Below are 19,404 nucleotides of genomic sequence, written 5' to 3' on the forward strand. Positions count from 1 at the left end.
TATCAATGAATTTCTTTATGTTTATGATAAATTAATATATATATTTGGGTGCTCTCACATTTGGCTCATAAATGTTTACAATTTTTAGGTCTTCTTGGTGGATAGACACCTTAATTATGATATAATGCCCTTCTTCATCTAGTCTTTATTTTAAAGTCTAGATTGTCTTATGTAAGTATGACTACTCTGGCTTTCTTTTGTCAACTATTAGCATGATACATGGTTCTCCATCCCCTTACTTTCAATCTGAAGTTGTCTTTAGGTCTAAAGTGTGTGTCTTATAAACAGCATATAGATGGATATTGTTTTCTTATCCATTCTGTTACACTATGTCTTTTGATTAAAGCATTTAGCCAATTGATGTTTACAGTGAGTACTGAAAGATATGAATTTATTGCCATTATGTTTCTTGTAGAGAAGGGGTGCCTGGTGGTATTCTCTGTTACTTTCTAGTCTGTGGCTTTTGGTCTTTTTCTTTTCTTTTCTTTCTTTTTTTTTTCTTTTCTCCTTAAAATTTCTTCCAGGGCTGGTTTAGTGGTCACAAACTCCTTTAATTTTTGTTTGTCTGAGAAACTTTTAATCTCTCCTTCTCTTTTGAATGACAACCTTGCTCTATAAAGAATTCTTGGTTGCTTATTTTTCCAATTCAGCACATTGAATATATCTTTTTTTTTTTTTTAATGTTTTATTCATTTCTAGGAGAGAGAGAGAGACAGCGTGAGCAGGGGAGGGTCAGAGAGAGAGGGAGTCACAGACTGAAACAGGCTCCAGGCTCTGAGCTGGCAGTCAGCACAGAGCCCGACGCGGGGCTTGAACCCACGAACCGCGAGATCATGACCTAAGCGAAAGTCGGACGCTTAACTGACTAAGCCACCCAGGCGCCCCAGCACATTGAATATATCTTGCCACTCCTTTCTGGCCTGCCAAGTTTCTGTGGCTATGTCTGCTACAAACCTGATTTGTCTTCCTTTGTAGATTATGATTTTTTTTTTCTCTTACTGCTTTCATGATTCTTTCCTTGCCTGAGTATTTTGTGAATTTGACCAAGATATTCATTACTGATGGTTGGTTTTTGTTGAATCTTCTGGGAGTCCTCTGTGTTTCCTGGATTTTGACGTTTGTGTCTTTCCCAGGTTAGGAAAGTTTTCTACTATGGTTTGCTGACATAACCCTTCTATCCCTTTTTCTCTCTCTTCGTTCTCTGGGACTCCTATGATTGGGATGTTTTTCCTTTTTAATGAGTCACTGATTTCTCATTCTTAAATCGTGCTCTTTTGCTTTAGTCTCCCTCTTTTTCCTGCTTCATTATTCTCCATAAGTTTGTCTTCTATATCACTGACTCACTGCTCTGTCTCATCCATCCTTGCTACTGTGGCATCCATTCGAGATTGCAGCTCAGTTAGAGCATTTATTATTTCATCCTGACTAACTTTTACTTCTTTTATCTCTGTAGAGAAGAATTCTAATCTATTTTTGACCCCAGCTAGTATTCTTATTATCGTGATTCTAAATTCTGGTTCAGACATCTTGCTTGTATCTGTGTTGAGTAAGTCCCTGGTTGTCGTTCCTTCCTGCTCTTTCTTTTAGGGCAAATTCCTTCGTTTTGTCATTTTGAAGGGAGAAAAAGAATTAATAAGGTAAAAACTTTTTTAATTTAAAAATTAGAAACAGTGCGCACGCACACACACACACACACACACACACACACACACACACAGAGAGAGAGAGAGAGAGAGAATCGAATAAATGATGCTAGATCCTAGGTGTGTTTTGGTCTTGTTATTGAAAGGTGCTTGATTGATTAGAGAAAATAGTGAAAAAATTTAAAAAAAAAGAAAAGGTTTGAAAATTTGAGAAAATAAATATGATGAAATAGAATAACTTGAAATGATGGAAGTAAAATAGAATTTGAAAAATTTACAAAAATTAAAAAATTAGTAGAAAAAATAAGGAAAAATATTTTTAATAAAATTTGAAAATAAAAACAATTTTTTTCTCTTTCTGTATTCAAGTAAATGAAAAGAAATGGAAAAGGGAAAAAAAGAAGTTGAATAGGTGGACCAGAGAACAGTCTGAAATACAATTGATATTACATCGTTTTCCTCTAGAAGTCAAACTCCGAAGCACTTTATAGTCCATAAACTAAGGAGGCAGAGAGATTTGTGGTGTTTCTGAAGAGCGAGGTTGGCCCAGTTGTGCAGGGCATAGTGTAATGGCTCCATTCTCCACTAGATGCCACTGCTTAACTTCCTGGGGGTGGATTGTTGTGGTGCAGGTAGGTGTGTGTGTGCATGTGTAGGCAGGGTGAAAATGGTGTCAGCCAGCTACCCAGTCTCTAGTATCAGAACTCTGTGCTCTCCCTGACCAGGAATCGGGCACCCATCCTTTGTCTCCAGCTTATGTCCACTTCCTGCTTTTACACTGTCCAAGACCAAACCATCAGGTTGCCAGGCGGCACCTCCCTCCTGAGTTTTATCTTAGATGTGGCTGTTTTTCCTGGCCCCTTACTCCTACGGAACTTGGGCTTTGACCCGTTCTGCTCTTCTGTGGGAAGGTCTCACCAAGCAATGGCCAGGTGCCAGCTATACCCAAGAACGTATACGGGACTAGGTTGCTGCCAATGTTCAGAGACTGTGGCCCCATAAAAAGTTCACACCATTGCGTAGCAGCAGTGTTTCAGGGATTATGGAAAATCACATGTGGCCCGAGGACTTCCTGGACCCACTCTGGTCCTGAGGTTTTGCCCTTCTCACCAGAGCACCACCACGTATGGAGCTGTAGAGTTTCAGACTCTGAGCTCCCCCTGTTTATAGAGTCTTAATGAAATTTAAACCCTCTCCTTTCTCCTCTCTCCCTTTTTAGTTCAGTCCCTGTAGCTGTTTCCACTTTCTCTTCAGCTGCTTTTGGGGGGTGCTTTCCCTTTATTCTCCCCCCCCATCTATGTCCTCTCTCCATAAGCAAAAACAGCTCCCTGCCCTCTACAGCTTCTCTCTCCCCCGGTTCATCTCTCCATGTCATGTACCTGCTGAGTTCTGTGGTTCAGGTTGTACATATTGTTCTGTCAATCCTGAAATCAGTTTTTTAGGTGTGCAGGATGGTGTGGTGTTTATCTTGATGCATTTCATGTACTTGAGATGGAAAAAAAATGCTGTTCTGCCATCTTTGCTCCTCTCACTTTTACCTGTTTTTAAGATTATCCTATTATTTTATTTTATTTTTACATTTATTTATTTATTTATTTATAGAAGGAAGAAAGAGAGAGTGCACAAGTGGGGAAGGGGCAGAGAGAGGTAGAGAGAGAAGATCCCAGGCAGGCTTTGTGCTGCCAGGGTAGTGGGACATGGGGTTCAATCTCATCAACCATGAGATCTTGATAAAGCCGCAAGTAAGAGTCCATGCTTAACTGACTACCAATTGAGCCACCCAGGTGCCCTGATATCTTATATCTTTTAAAATAAGATCATCTTTATGGGGCACCTGGGTGGCTCAATTGATTAAGCATCTGACTTCGGCTCAGGTGATGATCTCCTTGTTCATGAGTTCAAGCCCATATCTTGCTCTCTGTTGTCAGTTCACAGCTTGCTTCAGATGCTCTGTGTCTGTCTCTCTCTGCTCCTCCTTTCCCCCTTTCCCCTCCTCTGCTCCCCATACACTCTCTCTCAAAAATAAATAAATAATAAAATACAAATAAATATGATCCCCATTTTGAACAGAAATCATATTATTCTTCCTTTCTAGTTTTAATGACTTTTATTTCATTTTGTCTCTCCTCCCTTCCTCCTCTTTTCTTTCTTTCTTCCTTTCTTTCTCCCTTCCTTCCTTCCTTCCTTCCTTTCTTTCTTTCTTTCTTTCTTTCTTTCTTTCTTTCTTTCTTTCTCTTCCTTCCTTCCTTCCTTCCTTCCTTCCTTCCTTCCTTCCTACCTTCCTTCCTTCCTTCCTACCTTCCTTCCTTCCTTCCTTCCTTCCTTCCTTCCTTCCTTCTTGGCTAATTGCTCTGTCTGGAACTTGCAATGCCATGTTACATAGAAAGCATGAAAGCAGACATGCTTGTCTTGTTCTTATCTTAGAGACTGCTCTTAGCCTTTCACTACTGAGAATGATGTTAGAAGTGGGTTTTGACATATGACCTGTATCATGTTGAAGAAATTTCCTTTTGTTCTTAGTTTCTTGAATGTTGTTATTATGAAAAAACGTCCAATTTTATCTATTTTTTCTGCATCATTGGACATAATCATGCACTTTTATCCTTAATTCTGTTAATGTGATGTATCACACTGAAGGATTTTCATAAGTTAAGCCATCCTTGCATTCCAAGAATAAATCCCTCTTGGTCATGATGCATAATCCTTTTGTACACCATGAACAAAAGGCTGCTGTGTTCTATTTGGTAGTATTTAGTCAAAGATTTTCACATCAATTTTCAACAATATTCACTGAGAATATTTTTCTGTACTTTTCTTTTCTTGCAATGTCTTTATTCAGCTTCAGTATCCGTGAAAATTTGGCCTCTTGGAATAAAGTAGGAAGTTTTAACCTTTGAATTTTTCTAAGAGTTTGAGAAAGTTTGGTGTTAATTCTCCTAATTCTATGTGGCTTTTGTTATTCTATGCCACGACTACTCTATTGGAGCACCTACATTACAAAATGCAATTCTCCTAGGAAAAAGAAGCTCTTTGACTCACGATGTATTCTGTCTCCTGCTTTCTAAAACAACTACACTTCAGTGACAAGACTACACGGTACCACAATAATGGAGAACTCTCTCTCTGCCTCTTTTCCTACCCACACTCGTGTGTGCGTGTGTGTGTGTGTGTGTGTGTTTGTAGGGAATAGAGAAGTTATCAGTGAATATACACACATGTAAAGCATTTATAGCAAGCTGAAACTGTTTTATGCAATAAAAAAGGCAGAATTTAGACCAACTAGAGACTGATGTAAAGAGCGAGAGAAAGTGAGAGAATTACAGAGGAATGAATTATGTTGTATTTGTATACATTACATAAAATTTATTATGTTGTAGACAGACATCATATATAACATATACATATAAAAACAACAACGAACTGTAGTGTCCACTGCTTTAGAATGTTTCCACAAAAGAGCCTAAGTGTCCATCAACAGATGAATGGATCAAGAAGATGTGGTTTATCTATACCATGGAATACTACATGGCAATGAGAAACAATGAAATCTGGCCGTGTGTAGCAACATGGATGGACCTTGAGGGTGTTATGCTGAGCGAAATAAGTCAGGCAGAGAAGGACAAATATCATATGTTTGCACGTATAGGAGGATTAGGAGGAACTTGACGGAGGAACAAGGGGGAGAAGAAGGGCGGAAATGGTGGGGGAAAGGGAGAGAGGCAAACCATGAGAGACTCTTGAATGCTGACAAAAACTGAGGACTGATGGATGTGGGGGGGATGGGCATGGAGGAGGACACTTGTGGGGATGAGCACTGAGTGTTATGTGGAAACTAATTTGACAATAAACTATTAAAAAAAAAAAAAAAAAAGAATGTTTCCACAGAAGCAGGCTTTGAGCTCCTCTCTCTCTTATCTCCATCCAACTCCTACTCCTATTGTGTTACCTGCTCTGCTCACAGCTTTCTCTTTGATGTTGCCTGGTGGTTTTGGGTGAGTTCTTATCTTAGGGTCTTTGCATAGGCTTTTTCTCTGCCTTAATTGGTTTTCTCAAAGTTACATGCATGGCTCATAGAAACACTGCCCTCAGTTTGTCAGCTTTGAAGCCCCTGATCAGAGATGATATAATGGCAAGTTTTTCCTTCACTTAGAATTCCTGGTGTTGCATTATTTTACTTATTGTTTGTAACTACCACTTGAAACATTATTCTTCATTTAATAATACTCACTGCCTCTGACACATACACATCTTAAACTTAAGGTCACACGCACATCACTAATTTTTTACAATGCTTTCAATAAATCTTGCCAACAAGATAATTGGTTAAAATATTTGTTGGGTGAACAAAAAAAGCCTCAGGAAATTTGTGGAGGAGAACATTGCTTCGGATAAATGTTTTGATTCAGGACAAGAATTAAGAATCAGTTTCGGCCTCATGGAAAACCTGGAGCATTGGAATTTCCTGAAATTTTCTGCTAAATTTTCTAGATGGTAGGTAATGCTTAGAAATTAACGAAAGAAACATGTTGAAAACACAAACTGCAACATTTCTTTCAATTCTGTGATCACTGCCTGTGTGTTTACAATGTTCTTGTCTCTGTTCCAGCCATTTTCATCAGTTACATGGAAGGAAGAAATCAATCCCGGGTTACAGAATTTATCCTGCTGGGACTCTCAGAAGAGGGGGGGCTGCAGTCGCTGCTCTTTTGGCTGTTCCTGTCCATGTACCTGGTCACCTTCACTGGGAACCTGCTCATCATCCTGGCCATTCTCACAGACTCCCGCCTCCACACACCCATGTACTTCTTCCTCTCCAACCTGTCCTTTTCAGACATCTGTTTCACCTCCACCACCGTCCCAAAGATGCTGCTGAACATCCAGACGCAGAGCAAAGTGATCACCTACGAAGGCTGCCTCAGCCAGATGTACTTTTTCATGCTTTTTGAAGGGTTAGACAACTTCCTCTTAACGGTGATGGCCAATGACCGGTTTGTGGCCATCTGTCACCCACTGCACTACATGGTCATCATGAACCCCAAGTTCTGTGGCATCCTGCTCCTGGGATCCTGGGTATTGAGTGTTCTGAACTCTCTATTACATGACTTGATGATTTTGCGACTCTCTTTTTGCACAGAGCTGGAAATCCTGCACTTTTTCTGTGATCTGAAGCAGGTGATCCAACTTGCTTGCTCTGATACCTTCCTTAATGACCTGGTGATCTATCTCACAAGTGGACTTCTGGGTGTTATTCCACTCACTGGTATCCTCTTCTCTTACTCTAAGATTATAAGCTCCATTTTGAGAATTTCATCAGTGAGGGGCAAGTATAAAGCATTTTCCACATGTGGGTCTCATCTCACAGTGGTCTGCTTGTTCTATGGTACAGGCCTTGGGGTGTATCTTAGTTCTGCTGCTTCACAGAACTCCAGAGCAAGTGCCATCGCCTCAGTGATGTTCACAGTGGTGACGCCCATGCTGAACCCCTTCATCTATGGTCTGCGGAACAGAGACATCAAGCAAGCCCTGAGAAAGCTCTTTAGCAGAGAGACATTCTCTCTATACAGAATTCTTTGCTACAAGATAAAGACTTGAGTAACAGGGCTTAAAACCCTAGAAGACCTAGATCATGATATTTGTATCAGTTCATATGCCGATAACCTGCATTTTATCTTTCTACAATGTTGGGTTATTTTCTGTTTTCATACATTACGAGCAACTATTTCTTCTGTATCTCTTTTCTTATTAAAGTTTATTTATTTTGAGAGAGCAAACGTGAGAGCGAGCCGGAGGGACAGAGAGAGGGAGAGGGAGAATCCTAAACAGGCTCCTTGCAGTCAGTGCAGAGTCTGATGTGGGGCTTGATCTCACAATTGACGAGTTTTTGAACTGAGCTGATATCAAAAGGTGACGCTAAGTTCCTGAGTCACCCAGGCACTCCTCTTCTGTATTTCTTTTAAACTGTTTAGACCTCTCATTAAAGTCCATAGCATGGATTTTCAGCAACAAATAAATGATATAGGAAATTTAGTATCTATGATGTGATAGGAGAAGGCAGTGGAGTAAATGTGGAATCCTTTCTCTCTGAGATGAAAGCAGCTGTCTGGTAGAGTATCTGCTTTGGCAGTAACATCATTGAACATATCAGAGGTACTATGTCAGGTTCCTGGGTTTCTGTCAGTCTGTCTTGGAAGGAGATCACATCTGCAAGAGCGGAGGCACCTGGAGCCCTGTGTGCACATCCACTGTGCAATATCTAGTTTCCCCTTGCACAGTTCACAACATTAATTAAGTGTGAGGGTAATAGAAATGACAACTCATGATTTTTCAGGCATTGATAGTGTCATTTTTGGTGCTTACTGCAGACATGCACTATTACCTTTCTTTTAATATTTTGGTAGGTAGCAATCTTATTCTGGCATTTTCTCTCAGCACCTCCAAACCATGATAAGCCCTTAACAGGTCTCAAACACAATACAGATAGTCTACCTCCCACCACCTCTGTCTTTTCTTTAAAAATTTTTAAAATGTTTTTATTTATTTTTGAGAGAGACAGAGCATGAGCAGGAGAGAGGTAGAGAGAGGGAGACACAGAATCTGAAGCAGGCTCCAGGCTCTGAGTTGTCAGCACAAAGCCTGATGCATGACTTGAACCCACAAATTATGAGATCATGATCTGAGCCAGAGTCGGATGCTTAAACAGCTGAACCCAGTCAGCGCCCCTATCTCTGTCTTTTCTAATGATGCATCCGAGAATTTAGGCATTGAGAGCAGGATATACTTATGATTCTACTCTGTGCTTTATAAGGCAGAGCAAGTTGAAAGTCAGATCACCTGACCCCAGAAGCCACCAGGTGGATGATTGTCCATCATTGTAATTTCCTATTACATGATTCACAGTTTTCCAGGTAAAAGTCCACAGATCCCTTTAAAGATTCGTATTCAGATAAATGTTTAAGGGGCTCTCACTCAAAAACGAAGAAAAAAAGAAACAGGGAAAGCAAGAAGAAAGGAAGAAAATGAGGAAAATAGAATAAAAAGAGAGCTTACTTGTAGCATTTGCCAGTTTCCAAGATATAATTACTCTCATCTTGCCCAATATCAAGCTACCAATTTTATCTCAGACCACAGTCCTCATGAACCATTATAGGTTGGCTATCACCATTACCTTAGAATCTTTGGGTTGGGTTTGGAGGAAAATGTAAAGCATTTGTTGCTATTTTACAGTCTTCACTCAGGGGTAATTGGTTCCATCAGTTGAGGATCTGAGTCAGTGAACAGTCTCAGGTCTGAGAGGCAAGTAGAGATTATGACCCTTCATTATGGTGATTCAGGTCAATCTTTTCTTCATGATTATTAGAGGTGGGTTTTTTGGGTTGTTGTTTCTGTTTTCCTTGTTTTTCCTTAGTTACACAAATTGGATGAGCCTTTAGTAAGCTGCCCATCATTTTGTTTCATGGAGACACCTTGATGAAAATGCCAGTTCCAGAAATCTCTGTGGCTCAACCAATGTTGATGAGACTGATTAACTCTTATATGCACTATGAATACTATACCCTGGGTGGTTTTGGACTGCTGACATGGCCTCTGGCAATTCAGTGGAGGGGGCGGGGGCTGATCTCAGGACAAAGACATTTTAATTTCAGCATGTCCATGGTAAGGCTGTCATATGGGGGAGAAACTCTGCAGAGCTTGTCAAGGGAGACGTTACATCCCTCACCAAAATATTTCTCAATGCTTTTCGAATTTTATATTTTCCAAACTCTTATTTTGGGTACACCTTGTGGCTGAAGAATTGGATCACACAAGATAAACCCCTCACCACACCCTTGTCTCCTTGTACTTTGGATTCCTTCCTCTACATCATATCAAGCTATTTATGGCATTGGAAGTCTTTTAGAATATATCACTCTTTTAGATCCTTCTTTGTCAAGGTAAAAAATATATAAAATTTATTATTTTAAACATTTTGAAATATACTTATGTGGCATTGAGTACTTTTTCACTGTTGTGCAACCACCACCTCCGCCCATTTCTAGAACTTTCTTATCATCTCAAACTGAATCTTTGTCCACTTGAAATACTAACTCTCCATTGCCCCTTATTCCAATCCTTGTCTCCCACCATCCTGCCTCTTTCCCTAAAACCGAGTCCTCCAGGTTTCTTGTAAATGTCACTGTTTATTATTGATCCTTTTACATCCTTTATTTCATTTAATATAATGTTTGTGAGTTTCACCCCCGTTGTAGCGTGTGCCAGAATTCTGTTTGTTTTAAAGCCTGAGTGATATTCTGCTATATGTGTTCACCACATTTTGGTCAACTGTGAGTTTGTGGATGGATTTGGGTTGTCTCCACATTCTGACTACTGTAAATAAATCTGTTATGAAAATTGTTGTACAAAAATCTTTTCTAGTCGCTGCTCTAGAGTCTTTTGGGGCATATAAGTGGGTACATAACCAGAAGTGACTCTACTGGATCATATGATAATTCTATGTTTACATTTTTGAGGAACTGACACACTGTTTCCTTCAGGAGCTCTGCCACTTTTTATTCTCACCAGCAAGCACCACTGGGTTATAATTTCTCCACAATCTCACCAACACTTATTTTCTGATTTAATTTTTACAATCGCCATACTAGTGTGTGTGAGTTGGTATCGATGCATTATGGTTTCGATTTGCACTTCCCTAATGATTAGTCATGTTGCACATCTTTCATGAGCTAATTAGCCATTCCTATATCTTCTTTGGAGAAATGTGTAATGAGTCCATTGCCTGTTTTTTAATGGAGTTGTTTTGCTGTCAAATTTTTGAAATTCTTTGCATATTTTGGATATTAATCTATTATCAAGTGTGTGATTTGCCAGTTGTGTTTCCTCTGTTGTGTTTCTTAAATCCCACATATGGTATTTGTCTTTTTCTGACTGACTTATTTCACTCAGCATGATATACTCTAGTTCCATCCACATTGCTGCAAATGACAAGAGTTCATACTTTTTGATGATGGAGTAGTATTCCATTGTATATATAATACCACATCTTTTAAATAGAACTACTGTATGACCCAGCAATTGCACTACTAGGCATTTATCCAAAAGATACAAAAATGCTGCTTCTAAGGGGCACGTGCACCCCGGTGTTTATAGCAACGCTACAACAATAGCCAAATTACAGTTTTATTTCCTATGGTTAGGTCTATGGTCCATTTGCAGTCATGTTTGTAGATGGTGGATGAAAAGGTCACCTTCATCTTTTTTTGGTTTTTTTTTGGGATGTGGATATCCAGGTTTCCCACCGCCATTTTATTTATTCATTCATTCATTCATTCATTATTTATTTATTTATTTATAGAGTGAGAGAGTGTGAGCTGGGAAGAGGGGTAGAGGGAGAGAGAGAAAGAATATTTATCAGTCTCCACATTCAGTGCAGAGCCCGATGTAAGGATTAATCCCACCACACTGAGATCATGACCGGAGCCAAAATCAAGAGTTGGACACTCAACTGACTAAGCCACCCAGGTGCCCCATCACCATTTCTTAGAAAGGCTGTCCATTTACTTTTGAACTGTCCTGGGACTCTTTCCAAAAATTATTCAATTTTATGTATGGGAGTTTTTTTTTTTCTGGGGTCCCTCCTATTGCATTTAGTTATATTTCTGTTGTTATTATGATTGAGTTATATTTGTTTTTGTTGTCAACATTGAAAACCGGTCATTTTAAAATATTATGTGGTAACTCTGGAATTCATATCTCCCCCTTTCCTTAGGTATTATTATTATTATTTTTTAAATGTTTTTTTAATTTATTTCTAGGAGAGAGAGACAGCGTGAGCAGGGGAGGGTCAGAGAGAGAGGAAGTCACAGACTGAAACAGGCTCCAGGCTCCGAGCTGGCAGTCAGCACAGAGCCACACGCGGGGCTCGAACCCACAAACCGCGAGATCATGACCTAAGCGAAAGTCGGAAAGTCGGACGCTTAACCGACTAAGCCACCCAGGCGCCCCCCTTAGGTATTATTTTTATTGAAGTATACATACAGTGTTAAATTAATTTGAGGTGTACAATGTAATACTTCAACAACTTTTACATTATTCAGTACTTATGCAGACAAGTGTACTTTTAGTCCCCTTTATCTTTTTTTTTTTTAATTTTTACATTTATTTTATATTTGAGAGACAGCGCACAAATGGGGGAGGGGCAGAGAGAGGGAGACACAGAATCCAAAGCAGGATCCAGGCTCTGAGCTGTCAGCACAGAGCCCGACGCGGGGCTCGAACCCACAAACCTTGAGATCATGACCTAAGCTGAAGTCGGACGCTTAACTGACTGAGCCACCCAGGCGCCAACCCCGCCTCCCTTTATCTTTTTAAAGTATATTTTTAAAAGAGAGAGAGAGAGCACAAGCCAAGAAGAGGGGCAGAGGGAGAGGGAGGGAGGAAGGCAGAGAGAGAGAGAGAGAGAGAGAATCTTAAGCAGGCTGCACACTCTGTGCAGGGCCCAATGCAGGGCTGTATCTCATGACCATGGAATCATGACCTGAGCTGAAATCAAGAGGTGATCGCTCAACCAACTGAACCCCCGCCCATTAATCCCTTTTATCTATCTCATCCACCCACCCCCACATGCCCTCTAATGGACACTTGGAATATTTGCACCTTTGACTATTGTGAATAATAGCTATTAGCAGTAGTGTCCCTACTTTCAGTTCTTTTGGGTATATACCTAGGATTGAAAATGTTGGGCTTTGGTTAATTCTGTGTTAAATTTTTGAGGAACAGCCCTATTGTTTTCACAGTGGCTGTGTCATTTTGCATTCCTACCTGCAATGTAGAAAGTTTCGTTTTCCATATCCTCGCCAACAATTATTATTTTGGTTTTTTTCCTTGTAATAACTATCTTAATGGGAATTAAGTGATATCTCATTATAGTTTTTTTTTAATAGTTTATTGTCAAATTAGTTTCCACATAACACTCAGTGCTCATCCCCACAAGTGTCCTCCTCCATGCCCATCCCCCCTCCCCCCACATCCATCAGTCCTCTGGTACAGCCCCTCTGGATATCTCATTATAGTTTTATTTGCATTTCCCTAATGATTATGTTGAGACTTTTTTTTTCACTGTTAACACTAGACACAGGTGGGACTTTTGCATTGTTTATTCTTGCTTAATTCTTTCAGTAACTATGGAGTTGGATTTTGTGGATGAAGAATGTTAAGACTTAGAATAGGCATGCAATAGACTCAGGAGTCAGCTCAGAGGTCACTGTTTCCAAGGCTTTTGCATTTCATGAATAATTTTATTTCTTTTTTTTTTTCTTTGAGAAAGAACCAATGAAATCTTTTTGTTTAGTGCAGTTGAGCATCATTCTTTCAAAGAGGTTCTTTTGTTTTATTTTATTTTAAATACTTTATTTATTTATTTATTTATTTTTACAAATAGTTTATTGTCAGGTTGGTTTCCATATAACACCCAGTGCTCATCCCCACAAGTGCCCCCTTGAATAATTTTATTTCTTTTTTTTTTTTTAATATTTTTTAATTTATTTCTAGGAGAGAGAGAGAGACAGCGTGAGCAGGGGAGGGTCAGAGAGAGAGGGAGACACAGACTCTGAAACAGGCTCCAGGCTCTGAGCTGGCTGTCAGCACAGAGCCCGACGCGGGCCCGAACCCACGAATCGCGAGATCATGACCTAAGCGAAAGTCGGACGCTTAACCGACTAAGCCACCCAGGAGCCCCTGAATAATTTTATTTCTAATAAACTTTATTTTTAAAAACAGTTTTAGATTTACAAGGAAATTGCAGAAATTTTACAGGTAGTTCCCATGAACCTTTACCAGATCGCCCATTATTAACAACTGTCATCCAGAATGCATTGCATTTAGCTCTCATTTCCCCTTCGGTGGCTCTTGGCTCTGAAAGTTTCTCAGACTTCTATTGTTTTGAAGAACTTGATAGTTTTGAGATTTAATGGTCATGTATTTTGAAAAGTCATCTATCATTTGAAATTTTCTGATGTTTATCGCATGATTAGCCCAGGATTATGAATTTTTTGGGGGGAGAAACACACAGAGGTTACCATTTTTATCACTTTATATCAAAGATACAAACTATCATCATGACTTTGCACTGGCCTTGAATATATGACTGAGCTACTGTCAGGTAGCTCCACTGTAAAGTTATTCTTTTTCTCTCCTTTTCATAAGATACTCTTTATAAGGAAGATACTATGTGTTGCCCACAATTCACTCTTGGTAAATTGGGTTCTATTTCCTGAGTATGGAATATCATTATAAATAATTAAAGTTTTTTTGCACAGATTTTCCATGTATTCATTCATTCATTTATTCACTGACTCAATTGTTTATTTTTGACAGTATGAATTTCATGAATTGGTTCTGGACTTTATGGAATTAGCTTTCAAATATGATTAAATTTTTTTTTTAATAGTTTATTGTCAAATTAGTTTCCACATAACACTCAGTGCTCATCCCCACAAGTGTCCTCCTCCATGCCCATCNTATGATTAAATTTAAAGATACTAATGACTTGATTCCCAGTAAAAAACAAAAAGAGAGCAATAGAGATTTGCAAAATATTACCCTGGATATTCCTAATAAACCAATTATAAAAAGAGAGGACCTGGGTGGCTGTGTATCTGATACCTTCAAGCACTGATGCAAATTAACAAATATATTGAGATTGAGAGCTTTCTCCTAAGTAATTGAACAAGTGGGAAAAGAAAAAGATTATCTCTGATTTTTGAATTCTCAGTTCAGTTGCCTTATAAATGATCTGAAAACTTTCATGTGTACCCTGAAGGAGACCTGAATTTCCTGTATCTGCAAATCCAAGATTGCTGCAAATTTCTCATCCTGTTACTGGCTGAATTACAATGCAAGTTGAATGAGTAGCCATGTTGGGTGTCTACTTGGGAAGTAGGGACTACTTGGGAAGAAATGCGATCCTGTATATTGGAATGAGAACATGTGGGAAGGCCTTGATGAAGCTGGAAAATGAACCCCTAAGTCTTCTTTGCCAGTGGAAGCTGCCTGTCTACCCCAATGGGTTTGGCCTCCCCATGCCTAGTGATAGGGTCATCCAGAGCCACAGTGGTAGTGGCCTCCATATCACAGTGATGTCACCTCTCCACTGCAGTCTGAGGGGTTAACCCTGCTTTGCCTTAGGAAATGAATGCCTCCACACCAGGCAGTTGACACCCAAGGCAATGCCAAATCTCCTCATGTCCCACCCTTAATTCTCCCCTTTGTTTCTAGATCCATAACTAGACTCAGGTGCCAGCAGGCCCCAAAGGGTAACGTACACTGTGACCTGTGAGAAAGTGTTCTACACTCCCAAAGAACTAGTTGAGTTTCCTAATTTATACAGACAGAAATCCAGGGAACATGTATGGGAAGGGATAGATTCATAGTGTCGGCTAATGTGAGGAAGAACATAAAGTTGGGACAGGCTGAATTTATTGATATGGGCTCACGAAGCAGAGATTCTGCATTTATTGTTGCAGGGTGGGAACTTAAAATTTTCTTGGTGGAAACATGGACCACAGGTAGCCCACAGTGAGTGAGTTGGAAATGCCAGATCTGCCTTGGTTTAATGTAGAGGAGTGGATTTAGAGGCTTAAGGAGACTGGAATGTCAGAATGCGTTTGTCGGGTGAGACCTACTCACACTGGAAGAGTCCAGAAGACATACCTTTCACCATGACTATAGAAATGGATTGTTGGGGGGAGCCCATTATCCTTGATGAGCTCTGGGATTGCTTTTCTCTATGGGCTAGATCTCACAGTGGAAACTTCAGCCACCACACTGGAAAACTTAAATGAAATAGGAGTAATTGGATCCTGGGATGGGAGAGGCCAAGTGGTGGCATCCACATCCAAAGGCAGAATGGAAGTAGTTGCTGTCGTGGACAAGAGTGAAAGCCACACTGGAATTGTCCGACTTATTCCAATGTTTGGTGGTGGCTAGTTGGCCATGGTGCTCATGGAAGAGAAATTAGGTAAGAAGTCTACTAAATTCTTACTTGATCTGTGTAAGCAGAAAAGTTCAAGGTCAAGTAAACAAAACTAACCTTAATCAAAAACACAGAGTCACAGCTCCTCGATCAATTCCTACTGGTTTACAGACCTAGGACTTTTTGAATGAAAGTGGGCCAAGTCCTCTTGAGGAAGGACCCCTGTGTACTGCTCCAAACTTACTCTATTAATCTTTCTCCTCACCTTTCCAATCAGGACCTTCAGCCTTTTACCAGGGTAACCGTACAGGGTAACTGCTTGAGGTTAAATCTGCATTGCTTTGTCTCTTTTCCATCCATTTCATCAGCTACATGGAACCAGAAAATCAAACATGTGTTTCAGAATTTATCCTCCTGGGTCTCTCAGAAGAGGCATTACTACAGCCCCTCCTCTTTGGACTGTTTTTGTCCATGTACCTGGTCACTTTCATTGGAAACCTGCTCATCATCCTGGCCATTATCATGGACTCCCGCCTCCATACGCCCATGTACTTCTTTCTCTCTAATCTCTCTTTGGCAGACATCTGTTTCACCTCCACCACCATCCCTAAGATGCTACTGAACATCCAGATGCAGAGCAAAGTCATTACCTATGTAGGATGCATCACCCAGGTATACTTTTTCATGCTTTTTGGAGATCTGGATAACTTCCTTCTGACAGTGATGGCCTATGACCGGTTTGTGGCCATCTGCCACCCCCTCCATTACACAGTCATCATGAACTCCCGACTCTGTGGCCTCCTGCTTCTGGCATCCTGGATCATGACTGCCCTCCAGTCATTGTTACAGACCTTAATGGTTTTGCAACTATCTTTTTGTAAAGAGTTGAAAATCCCTCACTTTTTCTGTGAACTTAATCAGCTAATCCAACTTGCTTGCTCTGATACCTTTCTCAATGACTTAGTGATGTATTTTGCTACTGGCCTTGTAGGTATTGTTCCACTCCTTGGGATCCTTTTCTCTTACTCTAAGATTGTAATGTCCATTTTCAGAATTTCATCAGCTGGAGGCAAGTGTAAAGCATTTTCTACATGTGGGTCTCACCTCTTAGTCGTCTCCTTGTTCTATGGTACAGGCCTTGGGGTTTATCTTTGTTCTGCTGCTTCACAAAACTCCAGGCCCAGTGCCATAGCCTCAGTGATGTACACAGTGGTCACCCCCATGCTGAACCCTTTTATCTATAGTCTGAAAAACAAAGACATAAAGAAAGCCCTTAAAAAACTTTTCAGCCAAGAAACATTCTCTACATAGGTATTATTTGTATGAAGATAGAGACTTGATCATGAGTAACAATGCTCAAAACCCTACAGGACCTAAATCATGATAATGTTATAAACTCACAGAATGGTAATCTGCAATTTATGTTATTTCAAGGGTTTAGCCTCTTTAATTTTTCATACATGATAAGTCACTGTTTCTTCTGTATTTAATTTAAAAATTTTGACCTCTCATTATATTTTGGGAGGTCAGTGTGGGAAATAGAATCCAGTGCATGCGAAGGACAAATATCATATGTTTGCACGTATAGGAGGATTAGGAGGAACTTGACGGAGGAACAAGGGGGAGAAGAAGGGCAGAAATGGTGGGGGAAAGGGAGAGAAGCAAACCATGAGAGACTCTTGAATGCTGACAAAAACTGAGGACTGATGGATGTGGGGGGAGGGGGGGATGGGCATGGAGGAGGACACTTGTGGGGATGAGCACTGAGTGTTATGTGGAAACTAATTTGACAATAAACTATTAAAAAAAAAAGTTAAAAACAGAAAAAAAAAAAAAAAGAATCCAGTGCATGAGTTTTCAGCAACAAATATATGTAATACAGGAGATTCGGTAATTATAATATTATCGGAAGAGCTAGAGGAATAAATGTGTAATGCTTCCTGTGCCAGATGAGAGCAGCTGTCCTTCAAAGAAAATTCTGCTCTCAAAGAAAATTCATTTGACATATCAAAGGTTATATACCAATTACCAAGGTTTGTGTTAATCCACTTTAGAAATTGAGCACACTGCAAAAGAGAAGGAACTGGGGCCGCCATTGGATAAAATTTACAATAATCCACATTCATTCTCTAAGATCTAATTTTCTTCTGCACCGTCTAAAACATACATATGGCACAATAGAAATGACAGCTCTTGAGATTCAGGAATTGATTGTGCCACTGATCTTTGTAATTTCCTTAGGGATGCATTGCTATTCTTAACATTTTGACAGGCATGCACACTATTGGAAGATTTATTTTGGTACCTCCTACATAATGTCACTTTCTCAGATAATAAAAGCATTGTGGATATATTGCCAAATGCCATCTATGACTTTTCCATCTCTGCATGTCAGCAATTAGATCATAATAACAGGATACAGTTATGGGCCTGAAATATGCTTTGTGAAATAGAATGAGGTTAATATTTTATCATCACCTGATCCAGAAATGACATCACTAATTTGTATGCTATAATGGTAATTTCCTATTTCAGACTTCCTACTTCACAATTTTCTGATAAATTTCCACAGGAAGGAAGGAAAGAAGGAAGGAAAAGAAAGAAAGAAAAAAGGAAGAAAGGAAGAAAGGAAGAAAGGAAGGAAGGAAGGAAGAAAGAAAGAAAGAAAGAAAGAAAGAAAGAAAGAAAGAAAGAAAGAAAGAAAGAAAGAAAGAAAGAAAGAAAAGGAAAGGAAGGAAAAAAGCCTAATTACAGTATTGGCAATTTCTGTAGTATATCTCTCACTTTTGCCAATTTTAAGCTACCCATATGACTTTTACCCAACACAAAGTGGGATGAAATATGCACAGTCAGACCTCATAACCCATTAGGAGTCAGCTCCAAAATATAAGCATCTTTGTGTAAAGTCAGGAGAAATATAAAAAGCATTAGTCTGTTGCAGTTTTAGTGTTTTTTCAAGGTGAGCTGGTCCCATCATTTGAGGGTCAGTGAAAAGTCTCAGGCCTGTGTGATTGCAACTCTTCATTCTGATGATTTAGGCCAAGTTTCTTTGTATATGAATTCAAATTTTTCTTAGTTATATAGATGGATGGGATATTAATAAGATACCCATCACTTTTAATTAAGAGGGCATCAAGATCAATTGCCTATTCCAAAAATATCCCTGTGGTTCAATCAATTTTGACTAACATGTTGATCTTTCTACACATTACATTAACAATACATTCCTCACCTCTCACTTTGAGTGACATCCACTTGGTCTCTGCCAGTTCGGGATGTCATTCTCTATGTTGCACCTAGGTTGAACCTATTTCAATGTCAGCATCTCCCCATATTATAACTCTGTCATGCAAAGGACAACTACTACGGAGCTCTGCAGAGATGTCACACACCTCATCAATGTACTTCTCAACCTCTTGATACTATGGCCTCTGACTGCTTTCTTTTTTTTTTTTTTTATAGTTTATTGTCAAGTTGGTTTCCATATAACACCCAGTGCTCATCCCCACAAGTGCCCTCCTCCATGCCCATCACCCCACTTCAAAGCTAATGGTTTAAAAATAGATGATTGCTTTCTTTATTATGATGAAGATATGTTACTTTAGACCTACATTAACATTATGCTGAGGAAAACATAAAAGCATTCCAATAAAATCACGAACAAATCAAACATTTTTAAACTAATCTTTATTGTAGTTCCTGATACAATAAACAAGACAAATAAAATACAAGTAATCATTATTACATTCAAATAGTTAATACTTACGTGAGACTTGCTATGTGTCAATGTTATTC

The 19,404-nt window shown here is 39.5% G+C and overlaps 1 protein-coding gene and 1 pseudogene across 1 annotated transcript; both read left to right on the forward strand.

Moving 5' to 3' along the window:
• The first annotated feature begins 6,266 nt into the window (after positions 1 to 6,266).
• LOC144237872 (olfactory receptor 7A10-like) lies at positions 6,267 to 7,227 on the forward strand (annotated as a pseudogene).
• An 8,754-nt stretch (positions 7,228 to 15,981) lies between these two features.
• On the forward strand, positions 15,982 to 16,920 carry LOC144237859 (olfactory receptor 7A17-like). Its single transcript, XM_077771586.1, has one exon. The coding sequence runs from the start codon at positions 15,982 to 15,984 to the stop codon at positions 16,918 to 16,920; it is 939 nt and encodes a 312-aa protein (XP_077627712.1).
• The last annotated feature ends 2,484 nt before the right edge of the window (positions 16,921 to 19,404 follow it).

Source organism: Crocuta crocuta, unplaced genomic scaffold, assembly GCF_008692635.1.
Source record: "Crocuta crocuta isolate KB4526 unplaced genomic scaffold, BGI_CrCroc_1.0 scaffold755, whole genome shotgun sequence".
Classification (NCBI taxonomy): Eukaryota; Metazoa; Chordata; class Mammalia; order Carnivora; family Hyaenidae; genus Crocuta; species Crocuta crocuta.

Coding starts and splice junctions, on each gene's coding strand:
- LOC144237859 (XM_077771586.1), top strand. CDS start 15,982: ATGGAACCAGAAAATCAAACATGTGTTTCAGAATTTATCCTCCTGGGT.